Source organism: Chiloscyllium plagiosum, chromosome 10, assembly GCF_004010195.1.
Source record: "Chiloscyllium plagiosum isolate BGI_BamShark_2017 chromosome 10, ASM401019v2, whole genome shotgun sequence".
Classification (NCBI taxonomy): Eukaryota; Metazoa; Chordata; class Chondrichthyes; order Orectolobiformes; family Hemiscylliidae; genus Chiloscyllium; species Chiloscyllium plagiosum.
Window position 1 is genome coordinate 69,985,172 of NC_057719.1, and position 22,917 is coordinate 70,008,088.

The window sequence follows — 22,917 nt, forward strand, 5'->3', positions numbered from 1 at the left end:
CACACTGTGATACCAAGACAAATCTACTACCAACATGCGATGCCTCCCCATATGACATCGGGATGTTATTAACTCATAGATGGCCCAGTGGGGAAGGATGCCCAAGAGCATATGCATCCAGGACTTTGGTTAATACACAGTGTAAATACCCCCAGATAGAGAAAGAAGGATTGGCGATCATATTTGGAGTTATGAAGTTCCACCAATATCTCCATGGATGAAAATCTTTAATGATCAAGGACCATAAACCCTTACTTGGTGTTTTTAAACAGGACAAGGCAGTACGAACCCATCGCTTCAGGCCAAATTCAGCAGCAAGCTCTAATACTAAGTGTGTAAAATTACAAGTTGTAGCACTATCCGGGAGGCCAAGTAGCAAATGCGGATGTATTGACCTGCCTCTCATTAGCAGATATACTGCCAGTGGTGTCCCCCAGTGGAACAGTCTGTAATGGTTTTAAAGGTTCTGCTCATACTCCCAATCACAGCTGACAATATCAGACTTTAGACACTGAAAAATCCAATTCCTTTCAAAACTGAAACAGCTGGTGGTGATGGGGGAAAACAAAGGGCCATCACAACTAGAATTCAAACCTTTTTGGACTCAGAGAAACCAGCTCATAGTACAGGATGGCATATTGTTATGGGGAGCAAGAGTGATTGTTCCATGCAAAGGTCACTGCTGAATCCCACCCGGGCCTACCAGGGTCTCCAAGCTGAAGATGTTGGCAAGAAGTTCTGTCTGGTGGCCAGGCCTGGCTGCAGGCATAGTTACATTGGTGGGGCAGTGCCCAGAATGCCAACAAGGACCGAAAGTATCACCAGCAGCTGTACCCCCATTCATGGGAATGGCCAAGTAAACGTTCCACTCAGCTGCGTGTTGACTATGCAGGTCCTTCCGTGGGCACAATGTTCTTAATCATTGTGGTTGCCCATTCAAATAAGGCGTGCATAGGGTCCATTCGTTAAACACGTGGATGACAATGGAAAAACTGTGTGCATTTTTTCAATATATATTTACCAGCAGTGAATTTAGGTATTTCCTAAATGGGATTCGACATAGAAGGACAGTTCCATAGCACCAATCATCCAATGGTATAACAGAAAGAGCAGTCCAAACTATGAAGGCTCACTTGAAGAAACTGCCTACAGCCTCACTAGAAACAAAGCTGTCATGGTTCTTATTGGGTATGGGACCACCTCATACACAACTATAGGGATCGCACCAACAGAGTTGCTAATGGATAGAAGACTGTTATGCACCAGACCAAACACCCTCAAAATATATTAAGACAATATGTGGTCCAGATCCTAAATTGTTCTTATTTTTAAGGTGAGAATAAGGCATTGCATTCTAACTGCAAGTCGATTAGTCAAACTACTCGACTTTAAACAAAACACACTTTATTTTTACATTATAGTTAAAAACAGACAAAATAAAAATGAACGAATTAACTGTAACTCTACCAAAATGCTGAACAAATAATACACATATTAACATATATTAACAACTACTAATTAACCGTTCCAATATAATAACATCCCAAAGCCAAATTCAGTAAAATTGATTATCTCAAATGCAATTCTAGCAGCAGGAAGAGAACCCCAGCTTTTAGCTGTAACAGAGAGAGAAATAAGAGCTTCCATGGCCAGCTTCAAGATCCCAGCAACTGCAGAAAGCTAAAACTAAAAATCCTGGTTCTGTGGGACCCTGACCCCTACCGATTCACGTGGCTTTTATTGTTCAAACTTAAAAAAAGCCCAAAGCCTCATAAGCGGTTTATTTTATTTTGGTGTTTTGGCAGACCACTCAGCACCCCTGTCTCAATCTTCATAAAACCACTAGGACAAAATACACCTCTTAAAGCCATACTCCACACAAGGTTAAATGTGATCTTTCCAGATCTGGTCGGGTGGGTAAGGGTAAAATGCCAGATACAAGCCTCCATCAAGTGAGACAGACAGTTTGATATAGAGTACGAAACTCGATGTAAGAATCACAGAAATGGCCCCGCGTGGGTAAGAGGCATGGTCAACGTGAGGTCAAGATCAGCAACAGATAAATTTCAGGTAGGTATGACGGCCCTGAACAAGCATGTAGAACATATGAAAACCATGAATTTGCAAATGGCAAGGGAGCAACACATACCCTGCCCCTTGAAAAGACTGCTAAATCATAATAGCCGGAGGATGCTAAACAGAAGCCTAGATGTTAGGCTGTGACCATTTGTAAACATGTGGAGAACTAATTCTCACCTCCATTTCATACCTGCATTCTGAGGCTCCAGGCTTTACTGATTCTGGACCTTAGGCATCATTTTAATATGACTACAGAAACTTGAAAAACTGACTGATAATGGTTACCTCAAAGTGTGAGCTGTTCCTCACATTGCAATGAACCTCATCAGCATTTCCAGGGATTGGAGCAGGGAGTTGGACTTCAGTGTTAAGGTCCAAATCTGGGGGCCAGGAAATTAGGACTATTGACTATTCAGAGTTCAGGAGTGATGTTCAAGGTGGTGGCAGTTGGTATCAGCAGTGATAGGAAGATTGTTTAAATGTGTGGATGAATGCTTTTGTTAAGATTCTTACCTTCTTTATTGCAGATGATCCCGAGGACTGGGTTCCTCGATCAATGCCAGAGAGCAATTTTTGACAGCTGGCATTAAGCCAATTGCTTGGGCATGTAAAATGTCAAATACAAATTTCAATTTAGATGAAGGATATCTTTTATTTGGTCATACCCGGTTCAACAAGTCAAAAATCTACTATGTACGACATTTCATATTGAATCCTTAGTAAGTCAAGTATTGGAAAATTCATCGATTTCTAGGTTCAGCACTCAAATTTAGATTAGATGCAATCTTAGTAGCTGTGGGTACCATGCATGCAATTCTACTGCCAACGTGGCATGCTCTGACTGGCAGTTGAGGGAGGTGTCTTGTACTTGCTGGGTGTAAGCATAAAGGAATCTCTTTATTTGATAACATTGCAGTTATTCAGTCTGGCCTCATGTTCTTCTCCGATTCCTTGTCCAGTCTAAGAGAAAGACCCCTAACAAAGTCATGTGCGAGCAATCCCTTTCACTCGGTGATTCACAACATTTGGAGTTGCATGATACTTATTCCTTTCAGGTGAGGTCCTCCGAGTATTCCGGCATAAATGTTGCTCAAGTGTTGATGAAATCTTGACAGAGTTTTCCAAAAAAGAAAAATCTGCCATATGTTTCTGAGGTTCTTTTCATAGCCCCAACAGCAAAGAAAGAATACAAGGCGAGCATCCCTTTGTGTAGTATTTGAAATCAATGTCAAGCATCTGGATGTAGTTAGGAAAGGGTGTTAAGCAAATTGCATACCATACCACCAACATGCTGTGAGCCTCACTATTAAGTACAATGCTAGCCGGGATTTTTCAGTGATAGCCAGCTACTTAACAAGCTTCTACACAATCATTCCTTATGCTTTCTTCAACTCCTTTATCAAATGCAAAATGGGGGCGAATCTGGTGTTTAAACTCAAGGTCCCTCTTCATCACCTCCACCTCTCCAGCAGCTACATTCAGTACAAATCATTCCCTGAGTCATGACATACATGTCAGAATAATGCCAGATAGATGATTGTTATGCCTTTCCAATGTAAAATACTTTCTTTATCTTTTTATTGACAATTCCACAATGCAATAGAAAACATGGAAGATAACACTGAACAAATAGACTGCATTGCTATGAATGCAGTGTGAATACAAATGAAACGAGGCACTGCAGTATTTGTGCAGAAAGAGATGACCAACAGAAATGTCACAGCCTGGTCTATTGCAGGATGAGAATTCCCTGGATCAAAACCAACTAATTACAAGCTAGCACAGCTCTTCCAAGCAGATCTGAAATCTGGGGATTTAATAAGACTAGTTTGCTCCTATTTATTTCACTTCATTCAGCTAATGATTGCTTGCAGTGCGTAGGCATCAGGTACTTTAGCTAGTCGTGGGTGCAGAACTTTTAAAGTCTACAGCCTAGATTATATGATCATGCAAATGCTCAGAGGACATGCTCCTATTGAGATAAAATCCATTTTCCAGTGGTGCATTCTGAACGGGTTGATGATCTGTGTTCGAACGTACACTGTTCATTGTATTGTGTGAGAAGCTTTGCTACGCTTCACAAACTCAATTTTTACCAAGATCGCATTAATTTGAATTCAGCTTTGGAGCCTGTTTCCAAAAGATGTGTGTAATAAAAAAAAATTGTGGAAGAGCAACTTCCACGGTGTACTGCATTTTCAACGTTTGAAACAGTTGCACAGTATAGGGTTCACTGCACTAACTGACTGAAGAGCTCCGAGTCATCATGCAACCTTTTAATTAAAACTATTTGAGGTAGGAAACTATCTAAATCAAAGACACAATGGCTTTAATCAGCAAAACTGAATCACCTCAGATATGTCGATTAGGTAATAGTGAAGGACAAATGAAGGATGTCACACTCTCAGACTACAGATTAAGCAGTTCTGGAAGGACAGGATTGACGCAAGAGTATTTATAGTTACTTTATATAGACATGAATACGGAATCTGAACCAAAACCTTAGTGTGCTTCACAGACCCATATATACCATAACTCTCATTTAAAAGTCTTCTGTATAAATTCATTTAGTTTTGATTAATAAAGGCAAGTTAGAACATGAGTCAATTCTCATTGTTGGCTTTGGTGTTAGTATTTTTGAGCTATTGACTATTGGCTAGTCAGTGACAAGCAACACATCATCAAGAATACTGATGTCTGCTGTTTCGATAAAAGTTACATTACCTTCATTTTGTCACTTTTTCTAAATCAAAGGAAAAGAGAAGATTTGCATTTAATTATAATCTTCCAAGACCACTGGGTGATTCAAAGAAATTCATAGCCAACAAAGTACTTTTGAAGTGTTGGTAAGGTTGGAAGTGTGGCAGCCAATTTACAAACAGAAAGCATCCACAAACAACCAACTGACAACGGCAAGATAATTTGTTCATTCAATGTCAATCAGGGGATAAAGTTTGGTCACAGTACCATGGATAACTGCTGTGTTTTCTTTTTGAAAATAAATGAATTAAGTGAGGGTAATGCAACCATCAGGATCCCTCTCAAAAATCCTGTCAGCATTTTGAAGCTTCAGATGTCTAGGAAAATCAGAAAGTACTTCTTAGAACATGGCTCCTTGTGATCATCGTCATATACGTTTAACATAGGGATGAGACAGAGAAGCAGGGCCCCTGTAGAACAAAATGAGCGAGAAGTAATAGTGAAACAATGAGAGGCTTCAGAGATGAGATGGCTAAAGAAGGGAAATTTCTATGAGAAGGAAAGAAAGGGCATCCTGCACTAGAGATGCCTGGTTGACTGAAGATACTGAAAGTAAAGTGAAACAGGTAAAGCAGAAGAATGGGGACCGAGTTTACCCGAGCACTGAACACTATAGGTCACAGGGTCATAGCATCGTAGAGATGTACAGCACAGAAACAGACCCTTTGGTCCAACTTGCCCATGCTGACCAGCTATCCTAAAACAGTGCCAGCCTATTCAGCCTCTCACTCTCACTCAAACCCTCCAACCCTGGCAATAGCCTTGCAAATCTTTTCTGAATCCTTTCAAGTTTCACAACATCTTTCCGATAGGAAGGAGACCAGAATTGCACGCAATATTCCAACAATGGCCTAACCAATGACCTGTACAGCTACAACATGACTGTCCAACTCCTGTACTCAATATTCTGACCAATAAAGGAAAGAATACCAAACGCCTTCTTCACTACCCTATCTACCTGCAACTCCACTTTCAAGGAGCCATGAACCTGCACTCCAAGGTCTCTTTGTTCAGCAACACTCCCTAGGACCTTACCATTAAGTGTACAAGTCCTGCTAAGATTTGCTTTCCCAAAATGCAGTACCTCACATTTATCTAAATTAAACTCCATCTGCCACTTCTCAGCCCACTGGCCCATCTGATCAAGGTTCCATTGTACTCTGAGGTAACCTTCTTCGCTGTCCACAACACCTCCAATTTTGGTGTCACCTGCAAACTTACTAACTGTACCTCTGATGTTCACACCCAAATCATTTACATAAATGACACAAAGCACCAATCGTTTTGGCACACCACTGGTCAAAAGCCTCCAGTCTGAAAAGCAACCCTCCACCACCACCCTCAGTCTTCTACCTTTGAGCCAGTTATGTATCCAAATGGCGAGTTCTCCCTGTATTCCATGTGATCTAACCATACTAACCAGTCTCCCATGGGGAACCTTATTGAATGCTTTATTGAAGTCCATATAGATCATGTCCATTACCCTGCCCTCAATCTTCATTACTTCTTCAAAAAACTCAATCAGGTTTGTGAGACATGATTTCCCGGCACAAAGCCATGCTGACTATCCCTAATCAGTCCACGCCTTTTCAAATACATGTAAATCCTGTCCTTCAGGATTCTCTTAACAACTTGCCACCACCGATGTCAGGCTCACTGGTCAATAGTTCCCTGGCTTTTTCTCACCTCCTTTCCGAAACAGTGGCACCACGTTAGCCAACCTCCAGTCTTCTGGCACCTCACCTGTGACTATCGATGATACAACTATCTCAGCAAAGTGTTCAGCAATCACTTCCCTATCTTCCCACAGAGTTAAAAAATACACCTCATCAGGTCCTAGGGATTTATCCACCTTTATGCATTTTAAGACAATCAACAACTCCTCCTCTGTAATATGGATATCTTTCAAGATGTCACCATCTACTTCCCCACATTCTATAACTTCCACGTCCTTCCCCACAGTAAATACTGACACAAAGTACTTGTTTAGTAACTCCCCCATCTCCTGTGGGTCCACACATAGGGTGCCTTGCTGATCTTTGAAGGGTCCTATTCTCTCCCTAGCTACCCTTTTGTCCTTAATATATTTATAAAATCCCTTTGAATTTTCCTTAACACCATTTGCCAAAGCTATCTCATATTCCCTTTTTGCCCTCCTGATTTCCCTCTGAACTATACTCCTCCTGCCTTATACTATTCTAAGGATTCACTCGATCTCTGAGAAAGTTGGAAAAATTGTGCGTGATCAGCAGTGAGGGAATTCTTGATGACGAGAGCAAAAAGCCACATTTTCCAATCAAGCGTTGAACTGCAAGATGAGATTCTCATGACTGGGCAGTGAGAGACTTTTTTTTGCATTGATTAGTATGCTTTACCACCTCATTATTAGTTAATCTTGCCTCATTTCCCAATCTCCCAACCAGCCAGAGAGAAATTAGGTGCTTTCAATTCTGGACACAAAGTCAGAGTGGGGACCTGATGATTCCAGCTCCTCTCTACGTTACACAACCAGTCCCTAACATCTTAATGGCACAGATAGTGAGTGCTTGCCACCCTCCCTTCCCCCACTCTGTCAGTACTAAGGAGAGGCAACCTTTCACTCCAACATTCAAGCCTCTATCAGCAAAGTGGGCCACTAATTTTCCTTTCCACTTCTATCTCTAGGGCAATTGGCAATAATTGTGTAAGGTGGCTCTTTATCGTTAAGGCTTCACCTGGTGCATGGCTGGGCTTTAAAGATGGTGCTGGTGCTTGGAATCAAGGGGTGCCAGCAGAAGCGATTACTTCCACTTGCATATCTGGCAAAGAGCGCACTACCATAGGAACAGGATATGTAGCTAATGAGGCAAGTTTGGAAAAATAGAATGAGAAATCTTACTGGGTCCCACAGAGAGAAACTTGCTGTGAAACTTATCAAAGTTGACACTTCATTGATTCCTACTAAAACGCAGCCCACTGTCTTATGTAAACATCACTCCAAATACCTGAAATAAGTCAAGACCTTGGAGAGGATGTTGAAGAGATTCACGTTTAACTTCTTCTTTCATAGGATGTGGGCTTCACTGACAAGGCCAGAGTTAGTTGCTGATGCATGATTGTCCTTGAGAAGCCGGTGCTCAGCCAATTCTTTAACTGCTGCAGTAGCTCCACCCAGAGTGCTGTCAGAAGGGTAATTATAATCCAGCAACAGAGAAAGAATGGCGATATCATTCCAAATCAGGATGGTTTGTGGTTTGGAGGGGAACTTATCGGATTCTGCATTAAACTGTGCATGTGCAGATTCCAAACATTGTCATCAGCTTTACAGGAGTAAAGGTGGTGAATTATGACATTTCCACTCTCACCACATTTGAAAAATCTGGGCCATCAGGACTTGTCAAGCAGAAGGTTCTCAAGGAAGGACTGGGATCTGCAAGAGGACAGTTTACTTTTAATGAACTCGTTAGTACAAAGCATTGTTAATGGCTGCACATTTGCCCTGAGTCTGAATTCTGTGTGTTTCAGAGACTTGCTGAAATAATTGAGGCTAACCTGTTGTACTAACAGAAATACCACCTTTCACATGAGAGATTAATTGAAGGTTTTCTGTCTGCTCGGGGAGACATAAAAGATTAGATTACTTACAGTTATCCCTTCGGCCCAACAAGTCCACACCGACCCTCCGAAGAGCAACCCACCCAGATCCATTCCCCTACACCTAACACTATGGGAAATTTAGCATGGCCAATTCACCTAACCTACACATTTTTGACTGTGGGAGGAAACCGGAGGACACCCACACAGACACGGGGAGACTGTGCAAACTCCACACAGACAGTTGCCTGAGGCGGGAATTGAACCCGGGTCTCTGGCGCTGTGAAGTAGCAGTGCTAACCACTGAGCCACCATACCGCCCTTGGGGCTTTTCAGAAAGAGCAGGATCCAGATTCTGCTTAAAATTTGTACCTCGACTCCCACCTCCCCACAATGTCATTTATTTAATTTCTATATTAGAACAATGACTACAATTTAAATGAATCTCACTTGTTGTGAAGCACTTTGGAAGCTTCTAAGTTGTGGAAAGGTGCTGACTTTCTATTTCTGGGCAAACACGTTGAAAGCAGGACCTGAAATGGAGGCACACGGTCATGTGTGACCACTTTCAGTTTTCTGACCATGAACCCCATCCTCAATTAAATTAACTCTTTTGTTAACAGGAGGCCTGTAACCAGAGGAGTGCCACAAGGATCGGTGCTGGGTCCTCTACTTTTTGTCATTTACATAAATGATTTGGATGCGAGCATAAGAGGTACAGTTAGTAAGTTTGCAGATGGCACCAAAATTGGAGGTGTAGTGGACAGCGAAGAGGGTGACCTCAGATTACAACAGGATCTGGACCAGATGTGCCAAAGGGCTGAGAAGTGGCAGATGGAGTCTAATTCAGATAAATGCGAGGTGCTGCATTTTCAAAAAGCAAATCTTAGCAGGACTTATACACTTAATGGTAAGGTCCTAGGGAGTTTTCTGAACAAAGAGACTTTGGAATGCAGGTTCAAAGCTCCTTGAAAGTGGAGTTGCAGGTAGATAGGATAGTGAAGAAGGCATTTGGTATGCTTTCCTTTATTGGTCAGAGTATTGAGTACAGGAGTTGGGAGGTCATGTTGTAGCTGTACAGGGTAATGGTTAGGCCACTGTTGGAATATTGTATACAATTCTGGTCTCCTTCCTATCGAAACATATTGTGAAACTTGAAAGGGTTCAGAAAAGAATTACAAGAATGTTGTCAGGGTTGGAGGATTTGAGCTGCAGGGAGAGGCTGAACAGGCTGGGGCTGTTTTCAATGGAGGGGTGACCTTATAGAGATTTACAAAATTATAAGGGGCATAGATAGGATAAATAGACAAAGCCTTTTCCCTGAGTGGGGGAGTCCAGAACTAGAGGGCAGAGGTTTAGGGTGAGAGAGACAAGATATAAAAGAGACCTACGGGGCAACTTTTTCACGCAGAGGATGGTACATGTATGGAATGAGCTGCCAGATGAAGTGGTGGAGGCTGGTACAATTGCAACATTTAAAAGGCATTTGGATGGGTATATGAATAGGAAGGGCTTGGAGGGATATGGGCCCAGTGCTGTCAGGTGGGATTAGATTGGGTTGGGATATCTGGTCGGCATGGACGGGTTGGACTGAATGGTTTGTTTCCATGCCGGACATCTCTATGACTTTGCAACATTGCACATTGTGACACCAACCTCAAAGTTGCATGAGGTCAACCTAGCAATAAATATACAGTGCACTGGTCCTGTTGTGGTAGCTTCTGGACAATAAGACTGTACTCTGATTTTGACCCCACATGTTTTATTGTAGGAACCTAAATAGGTTCCATAGTAAGACAGGGAAACTGGAAAACTTCTGCTACAAAAGCATGATTTTTAAAACTAAAATTTCAAGACTCCTTATTCTACAAAAAGGAAGAAAAATTGTGCTTATTTTAAATATTATTAATTGGGGGTTTACATTAACAATATACAGAATTAAAACAAGGCAGGGAAAATGCTGACAAAAGGGTACAATTTTGATCTGCAGTTCATACCTTTGGTTCAACAGAAATGTGGCTCCATAAACTGTTCATACCTATAGCATTATTCCCAGAATTCTTATAATAGGATAATTTGGTACTTAACGCCAAAAATCTTTATTTTATAAATTACTGTCTATATTTAAAATGTACATAGTAAATGTTGAAAAATAGCTGCATGGCAGAACATGCTTAATTCAGTTGGTTGCTTTATTGATTTTAAAGAGTTTGACCAAGGTATTTCATATGCTTATTAAAAAGCAGTAAATACATTTTATTCATGAATTCATCATTCCTACACCGGGTCCGAAGGTTGTAAGTTCAAATCATCACTTCAGAGACTGAAACACATAGCCTCAGCTGACATTTCACTGCAGCACTGAGGGAGTGCTGCACTATCTTTTGGATGAGGCACTAAAACAAAATCTGTTTTGTATTCTTGCAAGGATGAGAAAGTGTATGGTGCTGTGAAAGCACTGCAGGTCAGGCAGCATCTGAGGAGTAGCAGAATCAACGTTTCGAGCACAAGCCCTTCATCAGGAATGTACTGACGAAGGGCTTATGCCCAAAACATTGTTTCTCCTGTTCCTCAGATGATGCCTGACCTGCTGTGTTTTTCCAGCGCCACACTGTTTGACTCTAATCTCCAGGATCTGCAGTCCTCACTTTCGCCTGAGGATGAGAAAGACCCCATGGAACGATCAGGGAGCAGACAAATTTTCCTGAATGGTACACAATTATTATCCAGCACACAATGTTAATAAAACAAACGATCTGCTGATTAGCCCATTGCTGTTTGTGGAACCTTGCTATGTGCAAATGTGTTGCTGCATTTCCCTACTTTACAATAGTGAATATATGGCAAAGGAATGAATTGGCTGTAAAATGCTCTGAGACACCTGAACGCTGGTAAAGGCATGGTTTTCAATGCATGCTTTCCTTTTCTTTTAACTTGCAATTGTGTCTTGCTTACTTAACCGCATACCCCCCACACCATGAAGTCTTTCAGTAAATGATAGTCTGGATTTATATCTCCTGAAACTAGAAAGATGATTTTAATTCTCCAAAACTTTATTTGGTAGTCATAGAGTCATAGTCATAGAGATGTACAGCATGGAAACAGACCCTTCGGTCCAAACTGTCCACACCATGAAGTCTTTCAGTAAATGATAGTCTGGATTTATACCCCCCATGAAACTAGAAAATGATTTTAATTCTCCAAAACTTTATTTGGTAGTCATAGAGTCATAGTCATAGAGATGTACAGCATGGAAACAGACCCTTCGGTCCAAACTGTCCATGCCGACCAGATATCCCAGCCCAATCTCGTCCCACCTGCCAGCACGCAGCCCATATCTCTCCAAACCTTTCCTATTCATATACCCATCCAAATGCCTCTTAAATGCCCATAAAGAGGGAGAGTCCACCACTGTTACTGGCAGGGCATTCCATGAACTAACGACTCGCTGAGTGAAGAACCTACCCCTAACATCAGTCCTATATCTACCCCCCCTTAATTTAAAGCTATGCCCCCTTGTAATACCCGACTCAATACGCGGGAAAAGGTTCATACTGTCGACCCTATCTAACCCCCTAATCATCTTGTACACCTCAATCAAGTCACCCCTAAACCTTCTTTTCTCCAGTGAAAACAGCCCCAAGTGCCTCAGTCTTCCCTCATACGATTTTCCTTCCATACCAGGCAACATCCTGGTAAACCTCCTCTGCACCCGTTCCAATGCCTCCACATCCTTCCTATAGTATGGCGACCAAAACTGCACACAATATTCCAGATGCGGCCGTACTTACTAACTGTACCTCTTATGCTCGCATCCAAATCATTTATGTAAATGACAAAAAGTAGAGGACCCAGCACTGATCCTTGTGGCACTCCACTGGTCACAGGCCTCCAGTCTGAAAAACAACCCTCCACCACCACCTTTGAGCCAGTTCTGAATCCAAATGGCTAGTTCTCCCTGTATTCCATGAGATCTAACCTTGCTAATCAGTCTCCCATGGGGAACCTTGTCAAACGCCATACAGAAGTCCATATAGATCACATTTACTGCTCTGCCCTCATCAATCTTCTTTGTTACTTCTTCACAAAACTCAATCAAGTTTGTGAGACATGATTTCCCACGCACAAAGCCATGATGACTATCCCTAATCAGTCCTCGCCTTTCCAAATACATGTACATCATGTACCTCAGGATTTCCTCCAACAACTTGTCCACCACTGAGATCATCAAGAATTAAATTGTTTATTTGATATTCTATCCACAGAAAAGATCATGATAACTCTCAGTATAAATAGAAAACCAAATGTAAAACCAAAATAAAAAACATATGTTCCGTAGAAAATGTAACTGTCTTCAAATTTGCATTATCTTCAAATTTACTTGGATTTGATTCAAATTGTTAAAATAATCCTATGCATTATTTCAGTTAAAGTGAATAGAATGAACTGATAAACAATAATCAAAGTAATAAACATTTGTTTATTATGCTTTGAAATATGACAAATTATCGAGTTGTAGGAAGTTTGTCTTTAATGGTGCTTTTATTTTTTTTCCTCATAACAAAAGTTTTGTTTTAACTCTTGGGGCTTGTCAGAGCACTAATGTTTCTTCCAAGATATTGTTTCGCTTTGCAGTAATTGTTCACTGCATTTGCATCACACCTATCACCAAAATTTAATTAAACACAACTTGCTTTTCCACAGTTGAAATGAACTGTTTACTCCCATTTTTTCACTGTTTACTTCAAATGATATAAATGACCCAAATATGATCGTAACATCAGTGTCTGGGGAGATACTAGAGGTCAAAAAATTTAACCCACAGAAGAAAACCAGCTCTCTCCATTGTAACAGGAGATTTTCTTTCTTCCACAACTAAATGGTTCCATTATAATGTTATTTAAACCTCATGCAGTGTTCCAACAACTCTCCCATTCACACTAGAAGGAGTATGTTCTCTTTGTCACTAGGTATTGGATTTGTCTCTTGATGTTCACATTAGTCCGTAGGTAATTTTAAAGGATGAAACAGGATTAGATAAAGTTTACTGACTGAGATGACAACCATAGAAACAAGGCCGCTGAAAGTGCAGTTCCTTCTTGTATTTCAGACAATCAAACCCCTCTTTGTTTCAACATTATCACTTCCTTCTTAGTGGATTGTGATTGAGCAAAATGAAAGCTTTGGTTTACTGACTGAGATGACAACCATAGAAACAAGGCCGCTGAAAGTGCAGTTCCTTCTTGTATTTCAGACAATCAAACCCCTCTTTGTTTCAACATTATCACTTCCTTCTTAGTGGATTGTAACTGAGCAAAATGAAAGCTTTACATGGTTCAGTTCATTTTCCTTAGAAATTTGATTTTCCGTTGGAAACTCATTCTTCCTTCAAATAAAACTAATTAAAATTCTCTAAAATTGAGTTAATAGCCATGATGTTGATTACGGGTTCAGACCACAACATCAGTACCATTTTCAAATCCCACCACAGCCCAGAATTTAGAGCAAGGTCAACAGTTAATTGGCTGAAGGAGGGATTTGATAAACACATAAAACTTGTGAGTATGGGTGTAGGATTGAGGTGAGCTGCTGAAAGTATAGGATCCTACTTGAAGGCTAGATGGCAGCCATTTTTATGGCAGGCACCTTGCTTATCAAAAATAGCCAAAGTCAACAGGAGGAGAGGTATAAACCTGGTACCCATGCCAAGGCGCCCTCCTGTTTTATTTCTGAGGTCATGGTGGAGGCAGCACGCGATATATCTTAATTCGGGAAACAAGGCTGACTGAAAATGGCAGGAGAAAGTGAGGTCTGCAGATGCTGGAGATCAGAGATGGAAATGTGTTGCTGGAAAAGCGCAGCAGGTCAGGCAGCATCTAGGGAACAGGAGAATCGACGTTTCGGGCATTAGCCCTTCTTCAGGAATCTGGCAGGATATCCTGAAAATGGCAGGATATGGGGAGGTAAAGGCCTAGTGGTATTATTGCTGCAGTGTCAATCCACACACCTAGGTTAAGTTCTGTGGACCCAGGTTCGAATCCTGCTTTGGCAGATGGTGGACTTAAAATATCTGGAATTAAGGGTCTAATGATAACCATGAAACCATTGTCAATTGTTGGGAAAAGATCCACCTGATTCATTAATGTCCTTAAGGGAAGGAAGCTGCCATCCTTACCTAGTCTGGCCTACATATGGCTCCAGACTCACAGCAATGTGGTTTCCTCTTAACTGTCCTCTGGGTACTGAGGGATGGGCAATAAATCCTGGCACAGCCAATGATGCCCTCATCCCATGCATAATGAATGTCCACAGCCACAGCGTCTCCTGGAGTGCTGTTGGGGCCCCAATGACAAGGTAAGTGCTGGCAATAAGGTACTCAAATGGTCAGCCGCCTGGTCTGCAGCCACCAGCATGTCGACCAGCTAAGGGTGCATGGTGCTTCAGGAACAGGGGAGTCCAAGATAGTCACTGATCTTGTTAGCAAGCCTCCAAACGCTTTAGGTGCTGGGGACCTGTCAGCATAGATACATACAGCTTCTTATCTAAGTGTGCCAATGGTTTTGGTGAGAGAGGCCAGCAATGCCTTGTCCATCTCACTCCCTTTTTCATCCTTGCACTAGAAAATGGCACTGGATTCTAGGGAGAGGAATAATGAAGAGGTCCTGCTTATCATTCTCACAGCCAGAGTAGAGGAGACCACAGTCTCCCCAAGAGCAAGGCTGTGTCAGAATATAGTGATGGAGATACTACCAAGCTCTGTTGTTGAAGCTGGAGATAAAGAAGCTCAAGACGCCTGTAATTATAGCAGCTCTAGCCAGGACATGACAAGCTGCGATGGGAGATCTGAAATATTCCTCAATTGACCTTCTGCCTAAATAGGTATATCTCTGGCAGCATGGATTTTCGAATCTCTGCAAATAGTTTCTTCTTCACTATTTACTTGATGCTGAAGATATAGCCTTTGTCACCTTCCTACTCCTGCCCTCCTGTAACTAGAGATTCTGTATCTCCCCTCAGGATATCAATCCTCATCGCTATTTGTTCCTGCCTCTGAGTATCTTAATTCCATGTTCAGTTCTTCTTCCTTGCAGTTAACTGCACTCACATTGATTACTGGACAACCCACTAATGATCTCATGATCTTCTTCAGGGATCTGCCATACACGATACTCATTTCACACAATAATACCAGTGGACCAGTCCTAAGAGCCACTGTTAGCCATGCTCTGTTTCACAGGCTCACCAAGTTGAATGGCATAGCCAAAATTAGCTCCTGCTGTGCTGCTGTCTCTTTCTGTTCAGACTGTTTCTGATCCATCCTATAATACATGGCCACCAACAAAAATTCCAATTGATCCTTGACAATCATCACTGGACTGTTAGTCGAGAGACCAAGGTAATGTTCTGGCAATCCGGGTTTAAATCCCACCATGGCAGATGGTGAAGGAGATGGGAACCAGCATCCGTCCAGTTCAGGTTAATGGCCAATAATTTCTTCATGAGTTTGACCTTTTTTTTAAATTCATTAAATAAAAATCTTGAATTAAGAATCTAATGAAGACCAGGAATCCATTGTCGAACCCATCTGGTTCACTTGTGTCCTTTAGGTAAGGAAACAGCTTTCCTCACCTGGTCTGACCTAGGTGTGACTCCAGACCCACAGCAATGTGGTTGACACTTAGGGATGGGCAATAAATGCTGGCTTAGCTGACAAATTGTTCGCCATTAACCTGAACTGGTTGGATACTGGTTCCCACCTCCTTCACCCTTCCTGTGCAAAATAACCAACAATCCGAATAGTGACAGCAATCTGAGTTGTGTCAGTTTGCACAGTCATGTTTAGGGACATTTCACAACAATGGACTAACTGGCATCAGTCTGATGGTTAAGTTGGCAAATGCCATTTGGCAAAACTGCTGAACTCCAATATTGACTTTACATTGGGTCTGGGAACTTTTGGGAAGAACTAAGGCAATGTCAGAAGGAATAGATTGTAGGTAAAATATACAAAGCAGTGGGATGGACCTCTTAAATCAGGATTGATTGAGCTCACAGGAAGGTTTGAAGAATGGATCAGAAGAGATCTAGGAAAGAATTGAGCTATCTCCAAACATTCCCATTAATGCAAGAAAGAAACAGCAGACAAAATTTGGATCACTTTGGAAATGTATGTTTTATACAAAGTGCTTTTACCAGCGATCCTGCATCTTTGCTCTGATACTCTTTAAACAATCTTGGTGCCAGGTTAAAGAGTAAAAAGAGAAAGGCTGTTTGGCTGCTGCTGCTTTATTGTCAACTTCATAGCAAAAGTACAACCCTCACCTCAGAGCTAATCTCTGGCATCTATGTTACCACTGCAAGTATTTGGATGACCAGTTTCTGTTATAGTGAAACCGACCTTGAGTGCGCATCTAAGGTAGTTGATTGGAAATATTGCATGAGTTCTAGTCAGGAGGAAGAACAGCACAATGAACAACAGCTTTTATTTATATAGTACCTTTAATGGAATAAAACATCCAAAAATTCTTCACTGACACATTGTGAAGTAATGCATGATGCTAAGCCACATAACCAAAGGATTGTCCATGAAAGATATTTTAAAGGGGTGTCTTAAAGGGAGTGTGGGTCAAGAGATGGAGAGGTGAAGGCTGTGGTGAGTCCGGGGAGATTCTTGATGTTGAAGCAACTGTAGGTGGACCCACCAAAGATTGAGTAATTAAATTCAAAGAGGCTCAACGGGCTACAACTGGAGAAGTGCAGATGTCTCAGAGACTTGTGGGGCTGGAGGAGATTACAGAGATAGGGAGGGGTAAGGCCATTGAGAGAGTTGGTGAAACAAAGATGAGAATTTAAAATTATAGTGAGTTGAAACTGACCTTTTTTATTGAATCATGTTGAGATTTTGGAGGGGTTCTCACCACAAGACCTTGTGGGATGTCTCACCCCATCTTACCAAGCTGGCATCATTAATTACCTACCCAGTTCCTCTGGCATTCCTCATGTCTGATTTCCACCAGATCTAACTCCACATGCTGTTCCCACAGCAACTCACCACTGAGCAGATCTCAGCCGAAACATCAGCGTCCCTTGTGACCATGCCAGCTTTAAGAGGCCATTGTGAAACCAGGCACTGGCATTCCGAAATGGCCCTGCTCAGTCAACCCCTTTTTTGCACCACCCAATCCAATGGGACCTCCTGTTGGAGAATTGCAGTGCCATCTTCCCCTTTTCCATGTCTTGTGCTAACACTACGGGGTCCTCTCCTGCCTGGGGCTGTGCAGGTGCTTGTTCCCTGGCAGTCCTCCGAGTGCCAGTGGCCTGGTGCGTTACTTCGTTGGCTGGCTGAGTTGGGTTTTGCACTGTGAATGCTATCAGTTTCTGAGACACCAATGCTAGGCTGTTACATATTCAGTCAGTTTATGCTAGGCTGATTGATTTGTGTTTAAACAGAATATTCCATGATTTTTATAAACAATTCCATATGTATATTGTGCATGCTTCTTACTGAATCTTCTTCAGACAGAAACTTAGAATATAGGAGCAGGAATGGGCCATACAGCCATTGAGTCTGCTCCATCATTCAATATGTCTGATTCTCACTAACCTCTTCCCACTTTTACCCGGTGCTCTTTAATCCCTTCACATTATATTCAGTCCATTATTCAGCCTCAATCTCTTTATTTAGCAAAGAAATCCATAGACTCTGTCTGGGTGAAGAAATGTCTTCTCAACTCAGTCCGAAATGACCTACTCCGTCTCGGTGAACTGCTGGCTGTGAATTCCCTGGTCATTGGAACATCCTTCCTGTGTTGATCCTGTCTAGTCCTGTTAGAAATTTATAGATTTCCATGAGATCACCTCTCAGTCTTCTAAACTGCAGTGAGTATAGACCTAACCAATCCAGTGTCTCTTCATAGTTCAGTCCTGCCATCCCAGAAATCAGTTTGGTCAGCCTTTTTTGCACCGCCTCCATAAATTAAATACCTTTCCTTAGATAAGGAGGCCAAAATTGCACACAATACTGCAGGTATGGTCTGACTAAGGCCCTGTACACTTACAGCAAGACATCCCTGTTCCTGAATTTGAATCCTCTCACTATGAAAATTTTCCCAGATACACTCCAATGTCCAGCGATACATGAATTCAAACAGCAAAGGCAGTAACTGTGCAGGTTCTCTCTCTCTCTCACACTCTCCTGCACTGTCCTCACCATGTGCTTCCTTTGTCAGATCTTTATTAAACTCAATTTTCCTTATTGGATAAATAAAATCCTCTATTCAACCTGAAACAAGTTTGCATATTTCATTTTGTGAAGTAGCTCTAGCTCTAGCATGTAAGATGGGGATACCCCCACTAAAATAATCTATAATTTTAAACTTCACCCAAACTTGATCGCGTTCAATTTTACAAAGTAAATTTCTATATTTAAATATTTATAACTTTAGAATTAATCAATATAAAATTATGTACTTTTGGTTGTGTAATTAAAAGATGTATGTTTGGAAGCTTGTGAAGAGAAAATATAACCATGGGTCAAATTTTAATCTGAGTTTGGGAAAATGAATAAACATGAGCCATGTCACTTTATGAAGTTCTTGCCTCCTTTCACACAGGGGATGAGTTCACAATGCATTTTGTCAGTCATGATGGAAGGCATGCAGTCAGGTTGCACAAGCCTGTGGTCAGAGGCCCACGTCAGTTATCCAATACAGCACCTGAGCTCCAAAAATCAGTTCAGGGTCTCCTAAAATTCACCCCTCTAACCCCACGCTACCCCAGGTCACCTCACACAATATTAATAAAACAAACGATCTGCTGATGAGCTCATTGCTGGTGTGGAACCTTGCTACATGTGAACTTGCTGCTGCATTTCCCTACTTTACAACAGTGAATATACATCAAAGGAATGAATTGGCTGCAAAATGCTCTGAGGCACTTGAAAGCTGGTAAGGGCATAGTTCTCAATGCATGCTTTCCTTTTCTTTTTACTTGCATTTGTGTGATGCTTACTTTACTGCATACTCTCCACACCTCACCAATGCTGCACGTGATTCTTCATCCCACACCTTGTCATCACATGTCCTCTCTCTGCATCATCCAAATATCTTCCCTAGTTGCTCACCTAGCATGCACGATTTGCAGTTCTCGGAAGCCATTCAATCATAATATGAATTATTTTAAAATTATTGGAAAACTATTAAGCGTCTAATAACCTAACTAGATCTGAACACCAATGAACTATTATTGATTCTGAACCAAAAGTTGCAAAGTTGAAAAAAGTTGTAATTCTAACTGCCTACTAAGTCTGTAACAAACAAGTAAGCAAAGAACTTCTTTAAAGCACTACTTGATACATTATGATGCTTTACCCTTGGAAAGTAACAGTAAAACCCTGTGAACTCTTATGTAATACGAGTCAATGTAAGGGTCACTGGATCAGTGTAGAACATCCTGCTGATCAATTGCTTTAAAAAACATTACATTGCAGAATCTAATAATGACAGTTGAAGTGTCAAAATATTTTTACACTTTTTTTCAGAATGTTTCTGCCATGTCTGCAGACTTTCCATTTCTTCATGATCTTTAAAAATTGGCATCTTTTTCAAGCACTTCCAGAGCACAGCATCACCAGTTAAAAATAGTGTGGAGGAGGAGATTTAATTTTCATTCCCAGTTTAAACAAAGAACCCAACCTCTCTGGGGGGGTGGGGGTGGGGGGGGGCAGGAGTGCATTTTACACTCTTGGCATTCACAATAGCAGAACTGTTAGAGGAAAACAGTATAGAAAAATAAGATGTCCTTCAAAAAATGAGCGTGGACAAACAAGTCTCCATATCTGGACCAAGAGTTGGCCCTGTATCTTTATGCATTGTCGAGATTTCTTAATGCTCTCAAGAGCATTGCATAACTGTGTAACAGTGATTACTAGTTTCAGTTTTTCATTTCTGGGACTGGCAGATTGTTTAGATTTACCCTGGCTCAGGCAAGGGATAGGCTGACAAAGAAAAATGTAGTATTCAAATTTTGAACTACTGAGGCAAGTTTTTTTTAAAAAAAGATTTATTCCTCCAGAAGCCTGTGAGAGATCATGAAAACAAACCGATGTCCTTCACGTCTGTGGGACTATTTTAATATGTGAAATAACCTTTAAGATAATTTGGGTTCGCAAAGTATAATTTTCCATTTCAACATTGTTTATTCCCAAGGATTTTGATTTGGGTGTTACTCCAAAAAAAAATGTTTGTATTCCACCAGAAACCATAAATTCAATTTAAGTTCAACAAAAATTCAATTTAATTTTGGTGCTTCGGGAAAAGTTACTCAGATGTAATCTGCGCAAAAAAAATAATTATTGATTACCAATTTAAAATAGTGAACTGTCACTGCTGCTAAATAAAATTCTGAACAGAGTATAAAGGCAGTCACGTTATAAGTAGAGCAGACGTAGGATTTATTTAAATCAGCATGGTTACCTTGTTGCCAAGGAATAGATGATTATTTTATGAGGTGGCAGAGTGGAGGACTTCTTTTTAACAGAATAGCTGTCAAAAAAACAGTTTCTACTTCATCTGCTGCAAGGCACAGCTGCCAATGATGATCTATTACAAATCAAGAATGTGCAAGAATTATGGGATCAGAGGAATACAGAGAATGGAGAGGGTTGTCAGACTGGAGAAGACTGCAGAGATAGCAAGGGGCTAGCTGATAGAAGGATTTGAAAAAGAGCATCCAACTTTAAAATTGAACGTTTTCTAGAGTGGAAGTCAACATGGGTCAGCAAGTAGGCAGGTTATCTTTAAATCGGGTGAAGAGTATAGTAGCGTTTTAGATTAGATTAGATTAGATTACTTACAGTGTGGAGACAGGCCCTTCGGCCCAACAAGTCCACACCGCCCCGCCGAAGCGCAACCCACCCATACCCCTACATTTACCCCTTACCTAACACTACGGGCAATTTAGCGTGGCCAATTCACCTGACCTGCACATATTTGGACTGTGGGAGGAAACCGGAGCACCCGGAGGAAACCCACGCAGACACGGGGAGAACGTGCAAACTCCACACAGTCAGTCGCCTGAGTCGGGAATTGAACCCGGGTCTCAGGCGCTGTGAGGCAGCAGTGCTAACCACTGTGCCACCGTGCCGCCAGCGTTACTGGCGTTGTCACTAAGAATCACACAGGCTAATGTTCTGAGGTCATAGTATCAAATTCCATTAACAAATGGTGAAATGTGAATTAGCCTAATGGTTCCTATGGAACCATGTCCAAATGTCCTAAAAACCCACCTGGTTCACAGAGAAGGAAATCTTCCATCCTTCCCTGGTCTGGATTTTATGTGATTCTTGTCAAACAGCAATCTGGTTGACTCTTTAATACTCTCTGAAATGGCCCCGCAAAACATTCAACTGTATGTAGCTGCTACAAAGTCGAGAATAAAGGAATAAAACCAGATGGACCACCTCGGGTTGACCTAGGCATCAAAAAGACCTCCAAGTTAACATCTGGGTGTTTATGCCAAAACTGGGTGAGCTGTCTGACAGACTAATCAAGCCACAACCTGACACAGTCATGCTCACAGAATTATACCTTACAAAATCACAGGTACTACCTTCACCACCCCTAGGCATGTCCTGTCCCACCTGGAGACAGACCCACTATATGTACTGAAACAACTGTATACAGTCGGGAAGGAGTTGTCCCTGGGAGTCCTCAACACTGACTCTGGCCTGCATGACATCTCATTACATTAGGTCAAACGTGGGCAAAGAAACCTCAGGCTGATTAATAGCCGATGAGGGGAAACTTCTTCACCCAGAGAGTGGTGGCTGTGTGGAATGGTCTGCCTCAGAGGGCAATGGAGGCCCAGTCTCTGGATTCATTTAAGAAAGAGTTATATAGAGCTCTAAAGGATTGTGGAATCAAGGGTAATGGAGATAAGACAGGAACAGGATACTGATTAAGGATGATCAGCCATGATCATATTGAATGGTGGTGCAGGCTCGAAGGGCAGAATGGCCTACTCCTGCACCTATTGTCTTTTGACTTCCCAACACCCCCACTCAATGAATCTGCATTCTTCCATATTGAGCACTAACTGAAGAAAACACTGAGGATTGCAAGGAGACCGATGTGCTCTGAGCAGGGCATGTCAATACTCATCACCCAGAATGGCTTGGTAGCAGCACTAGTGTTGAAACAGTTGTCAATGTCATAACGAACATAGCAGCTAGCATCAACAGCAAGTGGTGAGTGGACCAATGAGAAAAAAAAGATTGACTTGATCTTATCCTCAGTGGAGAAAGTGAGGTCTGCAGATGCTGGAGATCAGAGCGGGAAATGTGTTGCTGGAAAAGCGCAGCAGGTCAGGCAGCATCCAAGGAGCAGGAGAATCGACGTTTCGGGCATAAGCCCTTCTTCAGGAATGAGGAAAGTGTGTCCAGCAGGCTAAGATAAAAGGTAGGGAGGAGGGACTTGGGGGAGGGGCTTTGGAAATGCGATAGGTGGA

At 41.7% G+C, this 22,917-nt stretch overlaps 1 protein-coding gene across 5 annotated transcripts in view; it reads right to left on the reverse strand.

Annotated features, from left to right (window-relative positions):
• Window positions 1-22,917, reverse strand: part of LOC122553753 (RNA-binding protein Nova-1) — a 276,793-nt gene that overhangs the window by 59,649 nt on the left and 194,227 nt on the right. The window contains exon 5 of one of the 5 annotated variants that reach the window (XM_043698043.1): window positions 8,216-8,248. The exons of the other annotated variants lie outside the window; for them this stretch is intronic. Within the exon in view, the coding sequence (XP_043553978.1) occupies window positions 8,231-8,248 (18 nt within the window). The 3' untranslated portion in view covers window positions 8,216-8,230. Of the gene's footprint in view, window positions 1-8,215; window positions 8,249-22,917 lie in introns of those variants that run through there. 5 annotated transcript variants of the gene reach the window in all.